At 41.8% G+C, this 10,534-nt stretch overlaps 1 protein-coding gene across 1 annotated transcript; it reads right to left on the reverse strand.

The window, feature by feature from the left end:
• Positions 1–9,188: 9,188 nt before the first annotated feature.
• Positions 9,189–10,330, reverse strand: LOC112262281 (glycoprotein hormones alpha chain 2-like). Its single transcript, XM_024437967.1, has 3 exons — positions 9,995–10,330; positions 9,648–9,823; positions 9,189–9,451 (listed from the first exon to the last, which is right to left on the reverse strand). The coding sequence occupies exons 1-3, from the start codon at positions 10,017–10,019 to the stop codon at positions 9,383–9,385; spliced, it is 270 nt and encodes an 89-aa protein (XP_024293735.1). The 5' UTR covers positions 10,020–10,330; the 3' UTR covers positions 9,189–9,382.
• Between the last annotated feature and the right edge of the window lie 204 nt (positions 10,331–10,534).

Consider the following 10,534-nt stretch of genomic DNA (forward strand, 5'->3'; position numbering starts at 1 on the left):
TAAGTGTGTGCCACTACTCTACCACCACATATCTACAATACAAAATCTATGTGTACGTGTGTGTAGAGTGGGTGTGTTAGCATCAAATATCAAATCAAATAAAAGTTTATTTGTCACGTGCGCTGAATATAACAGGTGTTGACCTTGCAGTGAAATGCTTACTTATAGGCTCTAACCAATAGTGCAAAAAGGTATTAGGTGAACAATAGGTAGGTAAAGAAATAAAACAACAGTAAAAAGACAGGCTATATACAGTAGTGAGGCTATAAAAGTAGCGAGGCTACATACTGACACCGGTTAGTCAGGCTGATTGAGGTAGTATGTACATGTAGATATGGCTAAAGTGACTATGGATATATGATGAACAGAGAGTAGCAGTAGTATAAAAGAGGGGTTGGCGGGTGGTGGGTGGGACACAATGCAGATAGCCCGGTTAGCCACTGTGCGGGAGCACTGGTTGGTCGGCCCAATTGAGGTAGTACATGAATGTATGTACATGAATGTATTGTTAAAGAGACTATGCAAATATGATAAACAGAGAGTAGCAGCAGCGTAAAAGGAGGGGTTGGGGTGGGGAGGGAACACACAATGCAAATAGTCCGGGTAGCCATTTGATTACCTGTTGAGGAGTCTTATGGCTTGGGGGTAAAAACTGTTGAGAAGCCTTTTTGTCTTTGACTTGGCACTCCGGTACCGCTTGCCATGGGGTAGTAGAGAGAACAGTCTATGACTGGGGTGGCTGAGGTCTTTGTGTATGTGTACAGTGGGGAGAACATGTCACGTTCTGACCTTAGTGCTTTTGTTATGTCTTTGTTTTAGTATGGTCAGGGCGTGAGTTGGGTGGGTTGTCTATGTTCCTTTTTCTATGATTTGAGATTTCTGTGTTTGGACTAGTGTGGTTCTCAATCAGAGGCAGCTGTCATTCGTTGTCCCTGATTGAGAACCATACTTAGGTAGCCTGGTTTCACTTTTGAGTTGGTGATTGTTTCCTGTGTCTGTACCATACGGGACTGTTTCGATTTTCGTTTGTTCATACACGTTGTTGTTTTGTATTTTTGTAGTGTTCGGTTTTATATATTAAAATGGACACTTACCACGCTGCACATTGGTCCGACTTCTCTTACTCCTCGTCAGAAGAAGAGGACAATCGTTACAGAACAAGTATTTGATACACTGCCGATTTTGTGGGTTTTTCTACTTACAAAGCGTGTAGAGGTCTGTAATTTTTATCATAGGTGCACGTCAACTGTGAGAGACGGAATCTAAAACAAAAATCCAGAAAATCACATTGTATGATTTTAAAGTAATTAATTAGCATTTTATTGCATGACATAAGTATTTGATCACCTTCCAACCAGTACGAATTCCGGTTCTCACAGTCCTGTTAGTTTTTCTTTAAGAAAAACTGTTCTCCACTCATTACCTGTATTAACTGCACCTGTTTGAACTCGTTACATGTATAAAAGACACCTGTCCACACACTCAATCAAACAGACTCCAACCTCTCCACAATGGCCAAGACCAGAGAGCTGTGTAGGGACATCAGGGATAAAAATGTAGACCGGCACAATGCTGGGATGTGCTACAGGACAATAGACAAGCAGCTTGGTGAGAAGGCAACAACTGTTGGCGCAATTATTAGAAAATGGAAGAAGTTCAAGATGACGGTCAATCACCCTCGGTCTGGGGCTCCATGCATAATCTCACCTCGTGGGGCATCAATGATCATGAGGGAGGTGAGGGGATCAGCCCAGAACTACACGGCAGGACCTGGTCAATGACCTGAAAAGAGCTGGGACCACAGTCTCAAGAAAACCATTAGTAAACACACTACGCCGTCATGGATTAAAATCCTGCAGAGCACGCAAGGTCCCCCTGCTCAAGCTAGCGCATGTCCAGGCCCGTCTGAAGTTTGCTAATGACCATTTGGATGATCCAGAGGAGGAATGGGAGAAGGTCATGTGGTCTGATGAGACAAAAATAGCTTTTTGGTCTAAACTTCACTCGCAGTGTTTGGAGGAAGAAGAAGGATGAGTAAAACCCCAAGAACACCATCCCAACCGTGAAGCATGCAGGTGTAAACATCTTTCTTTGGGAATGCTTTTCTGCAAAGGGGACAGGACGACTGCACCGTATTGAGGGGAGGATGGATGGGGCCATGTATCGCGAGATCTTGGCCAACAACCTCCTTCCCTCAGTAAGAGCATTGAAGATGGGTTGTGGCTGGGTATTCCAGCATGACAACGACCCGAAACACACAGCCAGGGCAACTAAGGAGTGGCTCCGTAAGAAGCATCTCAAGGTCCTGGAGTGGCCTAGCCAGTCTCCAGACCTGAACCCAATTGAAAATATTTGGAGGGAGCTGAAAGTCCGTATTTCCCAGCGACAGCCCCGAAACCTGAAAGATCTGGAGAAGGTCTGTATGGAGGAGTAGGCCAAAATCCCTGCTGCAGTGTGTGCAAACCTGGTCAAGAACTACAGGAAACGTATGATCTCTGTAATTGCAAACAAAGGTTTCTGTACCAAATATTAAGTTCTGCTTTTCTGATGTATCAAATACTTATGTCATGCAATAAAATGCAAATTAATGACTTAAAAATCATACAATGTGATTTTCTGGATTTTTGTTTTAGATTCCGTCTCTCACAGTTTAAGTGTACCTATAATAAAAATGACAGACATGCTCTACATGCTTTGTAAGTAGAAAAACCTGCAATATCGGCAGTGTATCAAATGCTTGTTCTCCCCACTGTATGTGTGTGTCTGTGCCTGTGTGTGTGTGTGTCTCTTCGCAGTCCCTGCCGATCCGTAAGGTGGATTTTAGATCTGATTCTACTGCTTGTATCAGTTACCTGATGTGTAATAGAGTTCCATGTAGCCATGGCTCCATCTAGTAATCTGCCTCCCATAGTCTGTTCTGGATTTGGGGATAATGAAGAGACACCTGGTGGCAGGTCTTGTGGGGTATGCGTGGGTATACAAGCTGTGTGTTAGTAGTTTAAAAAGACAGCTTGGGTGGGCCCCCATACCCATAAATTATCACTCTTTGCGGATGACCTTATCTTATTTCTAACTAACCCAGAACACTCAATCTCTCACTTGCAGATCCTACTACAGTGTTATAGTTCTTTCTCTGGATATAAAGTAAATTTTGATAAAAGCTCAATCTTACCGTTGTCTGTCTTTGATCATCATGCCATCAAGCACAAGTTTCCTTTTAGATGGTCGCCTATGGGTTTCACATATTTGGGCATAATGGTGGATGGTAATCTGAACAACCTCTATAAACTCAATCTGGCCAGTTTGTTGCAAAAGGTGGAGGGTGACCTTTGTAAATGTATGGACTTACCTCTCACTCTATTGGGTAGAATCAATGTAATTAAAATGAATGTCCTGCCCAGATTTCTATATCTGTTTCAATCTCTCCCTATCCCTGTTCCCATAGCATTTTTTTCCTCTCTCGACAAGCTGACCAGACTGGTTTATCTGGCACGGCATCACCCCTAGGGTTGGCCTGGATAAACTGACCCTTGATTACGGTCAAGGGGGCTTAAACCTCCCCAATTTTAGAATGTACTACTGGGCTGCACAGTCTAGGTTTCTGGCTCAGAGGTTTGACAATGGTCCCTCTCCCTCATGGTTGAACATTGAAAAGCTTGAGGTAAATGATAACACTGGGGCAGAATTGTTTTACAAATGGGACAGAAAATCTATAACAACCATCACAGACAACCCTTTAATCATACATTCTGTCCTGGCATGGTGCAAACTACATGAGCTGTTCGGAGGAGGGGGATTCCTTTCCCCTAAAACCCCTTTATGGAACAATAGATTGATTCCTATGTTTTTCCAGAATAGTAACTTTAGACCATGGTATGATAAGGGGATCACTCTTCTGGAACATTGTTATGAGGACGGAGTTCTTATGTCTTTTGATCAGCTGAAACAGAAATACCACTTGCCTAACAGGGACTTCTTTAGCTACCTACAACTACGAAACTTTATTAGGGTGACTCTTAAGGGACAATGGAACCTACCTAAGATGTCACCTATTGAACAACTCTGCCACGCATTTCCCGTGTATACAATGCTCTTATGTCAGGACTAACACTGCCTGAGCTAGATAAACCCCGACTTAGATGGGAAAAAGATCTGGGTATTGATCTTGATGAGGATCTATGGAGTGACCTATGCAGGGATGGTGTTACATCCACATTGAACTCCAGATACAGACCGATCCAGTTTAATTTCCTCCATCAGCTCTATATCACCCCATCTAGACTGCACAAGTTCAACCCTGATATCTCCTCCCTATGTTTTAGATGTGGCTCAGATGAAGGAACATTCCTCCATTCCACTTGGCAGTGTTCAAAACTACACCGTTTCTAGCAAGGGGTATGCAATACCATATCCTCAATTCACGGGGTTGCATTCCCTTTAGACCCGGAAGTCTGTCTACTGGGCAACTTTACTAACACCAATCTTAGTCAAAGCCATACTATAAAGCTAACAGAAATATTGCTAGCGATTGCCAAGAAATGTATTGCCTTGAAATGGAAATTGGATTCCTCCCTGCCAGTTGCAATGTGGCTATCGGAAGTTAATAATTGTATCCCTTTGGAGAAAATCACTTACTGCTTGAGGAATAAGTTAAAGACATTTTACAGAATTTGGCAACCTTTTATTGACTATATGGAGAATCTCCCCCCACATCTCATTGATTGAATCTCTATATAATCCTCACATAATATTTCACACGTACTGTATAATATGTAGCCTACGGCAGGTGATCCAATGTCTCATTATTATTTTATTTTTTCTTATTGTATGTTTGTATATATAATTATAATTATAATTATTTTTTGTTATACTCGTCTGTTACTGTTACTTTTTCCTATCGTTGTCTAATATCTTTTCAATTTTGTTTTGAATGTTCTTAACTGGAAAATGCAAAAATAAAATATATATTTTTTTTAAAGACGCTCGGTGCATTCAGCATGTCAATACTTCTTCGAAAAACACTAAACGATTTGTATCCAATTCCCCGGCTGGAGGATTACATTGATCGGTTTGGGAAAGCTCAGTATGTCTCAGTCTTATTTGCTGAAGGGATACTGGCAGGTGTCCCTGTCAGAACATGCTAAAGAGGTATCTGCCTTTGTGACACCAAGAGGGTTTGTATCGGTGTCTGGTTCTTCCATTTGGGATGAAAAATTCCCCAGCCACATTCCAACGTTTGATGAATACTGTGACGGCAGAGTTGAGCAATGTGGTCACTTACATTGACAAAGTGCTAGTGTACAGCGAATCATGAGCAGAGCATGTGGACCATATATGTGGATTGTTCCGGTGTTTGGAGGGGGCAGGGTTGGTGGTAAATTTATCCAAGTGTGAAATTGCACAGGCTCAAGGTGACCTTTTTGTGTCATGTGGTGGGGTTGCAGAAGGTGAAGCCAAGGGCAGCCAAGATCCAGGCCATAATTGACTTGCCGGTGCCACGGACACGGAAGCAGTTGTTGAGAGTTCTGAGAATGAGTGGGTTCTATCAGAGATGTTTTCCCAACTTTGCAGCGGTGACTGAACACCTGACAAATTGAAAAAATGGGCCAGGCTTTGCTGGACAGAGCAGTGTCAGCAGGCACTGGAACAGGTCATGGCCATCTTATCATGGGAGCCGGTGTATGGGGCGACAGATTTCACAGTACCATTCAAGCTGTTTGCTGTTGCATGTGATGTGGGGGTAGGGGATGTGTTGCTGAAGAAGGACTCGTCTGGATTCGAAAAGGTTATTAGCAGTGGTTACCAATCAGTCGAGTGCGATCGACTGGTCGGCTTTCCTAGTCGATCGCCAAACATTTCTGTAAAAAGCCCAACAATAAAGCCTTGTGTTCCTATTTTTGTATTTGTTTCTGGCTGTTTGCTGTAGGAGCATTTGATTCAGCAGCCCTGCGTGTTGGGTAGTCAAAGTGTTCCCATTTTAACCATTTTGAACTAGTACAAACTCTGCATACTCAGTTGGCCCGGAAAGCAAATCAAGTACACCTATAGGCCTACCAGTGGCCAATCAGATTGCTCAGATCACTGTGTCTGGTGCTTCCACGAGCACACAGCGAAGTTGACTCTACTGTGTGAGATTTAAAGAGAGACTAGAGAGAGACTGTAAACGAATACAGCAAAGTGCTGCTGTTATAATGAGTTGGTTAATGTTTAAGATTAAATCAGTACTGTCAACACTTTATTCAACATTTTTATACCATAAAAAGCCCTCTCCCTGTCCACTCATGCTACAAAGTGTATCGATTGACTTGCAATGTTATTAACAGCTTGTATCTTTCTAATATCAAGAGGTCTCTCTCTCTCTCTCTCTCTCTCTCTCTCTCTCTCTCTCTCTCTCTCTCTCTCTCTCTCTCTCTCTCTCTCTATACATCAATAATAGCCAATATGCAGTGATAATGTATTGAGCTTATAGCCTAATGCATAAACCTCATTGTTGCAGCACTGTTTTTAATAAGTTAATGTTGCATAGGCTTACATTTATTTTTTATCTGAACGGCAGATCTCGGTCTGTATTTTGAAAGAGATCTTGGCTCAGAAAAGGTTGGTGACCACTGGCCCATAGCATACTTTTCAAAGAAACTGAATAAGCATCAACAGCCTCACACAACGATCGAAAAAGAGGCTTTGGTTCTGGTATAGGTCGCTAGGCACTATAAAGTATATGCGTCCTGGGCAGGCGGGGACTTGGTTGTATATACAGATCATAATCAACTCACGTTCTTGGTGAAAGGTGAGATGAACAATCTCAAACCTTGTTCCGCTGGAGTTTGGCATTGAAGCAGTAAAATCCAGCACCTATGTTTTTATCCCTTTTTATTGGTCCTTCTAATTCATAAATAACCCAGAGCATCCTGTTGTGCTGTATCACCGCCTGGTATGGCAACTGATCCGCCCACAACCGTAAGGCTCTCCAGGGGGTAGTGAGGTCTGCACAACGCATCACCAGGGGCAAACTACCTGCCCTCCAGGACACCTACACCACCCGATGTTACAGGAAGGCCAAAAGTTAATCAAGGGCAACAACCACCCGAGCCACTGCCTGTTCACCCCACTATCATCCAGAAGGCGAGGTCAGTACAGCTGCATCAAAGCTGGGACCGAGAGACTGAAAAACAGCTTCTATCTTGGCTGCTGCCAACACACTGGCTCAACTCCAGCCACTTTAATAATGGGAATTGATGTAAAATATATCACTAGCCACTTTAAACAATGCTACCTAATATAATGTTTACATACCCTACATTATTCATCTCATATGTATACGTATATACTGTACTCTATATCATCTACTGCATCTTTATGTAATACATGTATCACTAGCCACTAAACTATGCCACTTTGTTTACATACCCTACATTACTCATCTCATATGTATATACTGTACTCGATACCATCTACATCTATCTTGCCTGTGCCGCTCTGTACCATCACTCATTCATATATCTTTATGTACATATTCTTTATCCCTTTACACTAGTGTGTGTAAGGTAGTAGTTTTGGAATTGTTAGTTAGATTACTCGTTGGTTATTACTGCATTGTCGGAACTAGAAGCACAAGCGTTTCGCTACACTCGCATTAACATCTGCTAACCATGTGTATGTGACAAATCAATTTGATTTGATTTGATATGATTTACTGCAATCAACAGCGGAGCAGGGAAGTGCACACAGGTGGCTGGCGGGAAAGGCAAACAGCCTATGCATCACGCCAATAGGGTTAACTCACTTTTTGTGAATTGTAATGTGGCTCATATAGCAAACATTCCTAAACTGACCACTCCGAACAGAGAAGGCGCATCCCACTCTGACACCAAATTAGCAAACAGCTGGGTAGGAAAGCAAACCAGGTCACCGACGTGAAAGGCAAACACCCTACAGCAGGGAATTATAACATGGCTCATTTAGCGAGGATGAAGTGTTGATGTTGCCAATTTGCACCACTAGATGTCCATCTGTATCAAGTTTCTCAGTCACCCCAAAAGTAAGTGGTCAGCTAAGAAAGTTTCCTTTACATCCCATTTCATATAATTAAGCAATTAGTTTTGTGCAATTAATTCTCCCCCCCCCACACACTCATATTATAAGCTTTGAATAATGTACTATCGACATTCAGAAAGAAAACAATCAACTTAAAGTAAAATCATCTGACCAAAAATTCTGAGCCATTTTGTTTACTGTGTGACCAACATTTTCTGTGTGACCAAAATGTACCTTTCAGTCGTTCATACATTCATATTTTTTGTTAAGACAAGGATACCAAAAGCATTAAAAATTCTGAGCCATTTTGTTTTCTGTGTGTCAACAGCCCGATTTGCCACTCACAACCAGTGCAGGCCAGTGGTGGGAGAAATGTGGTGGGAGGTGGTGGGAGGACAGGCTCATGGCTGGAATGATGATCTGTGCATGTTCAATGTGTATTTACTGTATTTCTTTGAAGAAATTAAAAGTTTCTGTCACACCCTGACCATAGTTTGCTTTGTATGTTTCTATGTTTTGGTTGGTCAGGGTGTGATCTGAGTGGGCATTCTATGTTGGATGTCTTGTTTGTCTATTTCTATGTCTGGCCTGATATGGTTCTCAATCATGGGCAGGTGTTAGTCATTGTCTCTGATTGGGAACCATATTTAGGTAGCCTGGGTTTCACTGTGTGTTTGTGGGTGATTGTTCCTGTCTCTGTGTTTTGCACCAGATAGGGCTGTTTTTGGTTTTCCACGTTTATTGTTTTGTAGTGTTCGTGTTTATCTTTTTGTTAGTAAACATGAATCAAAGAAACCACGCTGCATTTTGGTCCGCCTCTACTTCACCACAAGAGAACCGTTACAGTTTCACAGGAAGTAGATACTGTATGTTCTTATTTGACCTTCCATCTCCCGTACCTGGAGTGGGCATGCTTGTTTTTACAAGAGGCTACACACCCTATAGTTTAGCATCCTAAATTATATTGACTCAAGTATGTAAGGGGAAGGAGGAAGAAGAAGAAAGACTGTGTGTGTATTCAGCATCCGGCACCAATACATGAAGCGAGTTGCCTGGGAGGAAGTGAAGCAATCATGTTAATTGCTTTTTAATCCGTATTCAATTCATACAATAAATTCTACATTTAATTAACACAGTACAGGAATACAGCTTTATATCATTGCAACCATAAGAGCACTATAAATATTATCTGCAGAATATTACCTTTTGTGGATCACAATGATTTCCTAATATGGGATTTCTCTTAAAACACAAGGAACTTTAGTAATAAGTAGCGCAAAATATATCTGTTGCCAACCTTTTACTTCTACGACAAGGAGATTTCCAGCCCTTAAAGACAGTTTATGATTTATGGTAATAACAGGTGCTGCAGTGACACTGTGTGATTTGTCACCGGTGAGCCATCCTTGTTGGTGACCTGAGAGAGGAGAATGAGAGAAAGAATCAAGTGAAAGATAGATGGTTTAAAATAAAAACATTCAGGATAATTTGAGTTGTTAAATTATATGTTTAGATCATGTGCGTTATACTAGGAATGTCCTCGTGTCAGATGATCAAACTGTGTAGCAGAGAATATCAATCCCAACTACCTTATTAGCTAAATATTGTCTTACCCTTTCCCCTTCTTTTGCAACGCAGCATGTGGCTTCAGAGGTGATGTTCTTGGGGACCAGCATGGTTTGCTTTGACCGTAGTGGGGTTGGATAAGCACTGGAGAAGCAGCAACCTGTACACTGCATGATGTTGGGGAATATTGTGTTCGGTTTCAGTGTGCATTCCTCACAACCCACTGTGAAGATAATGAAGACAAAAATTAATTGAGAATCTATTGAATAGTATGATTTTAAGCTGCACCATGCATCACCAATCTCTTCCTTGTGGCTCTCTTCCACAGTTTGGGAATAAGGAGGTAATATTGCAATTTATATTCTCTCGCTATAATGACAACAGAACAACTCACTGGTCATTGTGTTTCCAGAACACATAAACCATCAACAAAAAGAGTTCTTGCAACGTAAAACTTATTGTTTGTCTTGTCGCTGCTTGGGTAAGAGTCTGCGATGAATAGAAGTATGGACAGGATGAGGGATACTCCAGTTGATTTCAACAAGCACATTTTAGTGACAGGTGGCAATATCCTGATAGGAAACATGAACAAAATCATTCAAAACCAGCCTTATTCATCTCAAAAGTTGAAAACTAATGAACACAAAAAACAGCAGTGAAACACTACATTGGAAACACAACATAGTGAATGGAAAAAGCATTAACTGTGTATGTTTCTCTTAGTGGAAGCCTGTTCAGTGTTCAGTGTAGACCCTAATTCTTCCTCCATTAACTTTTATACCGCTGTCCCTCTGCCCACGTGCTCGACCGGGATTAGGTAAACCCCTACAACCTTATCAGTGATATCTGTGAGCATTGGCCACTTGGCTACCTGCTCTAATCTTTTAAATGAAAAAAGGAACTGCGCACGCAGTCGAAGTCAAAACACACTTCC

The sequence above is a fragment of the Oncorhynchus tshawytscha genome, linkage group LG11, assembly GCF_018296145.1.
Source record: "Oncorhynchus tshawytscha isolate Ot180627B linkage group LG11, Otsh_v2.0, whole genome shotgun sequence".
Classification (NCBI taxonomy): domain Eukaryota; kingdom Metazoa; phylum Chordata; class Actinopteri; order Salmoniformes; family Salmonidae; genus Oncorhynchus; species Oncorhynchus tshawytscha.

What these genes read in the sequence shown, in the direction of transcription:
- LOC112262281 (XM_024437967.1), bottom strand. Translation starts at nt 10,019, where the DNA reads ATGTGTTCTGGAAACACAATGACCA. An exon ending in TTCTGGAAACACAATGACCA is followed by an intron (nt 9,824 to 9,994) that starts GTGAGTTGTTCT and finishes TTATCTTCACAG; the next exon opens with TGGGTTGTGAGGAATGCACA. An exon ending in TTGCAAAAGAAGGGGAAAGG is followed by an intron (nt 9,452 to 9,647) that starts GTAAGACAATAT and finishes CTCCTCTCTCAG; the next exon opens with GTCACCAACAAGGATGGCTC.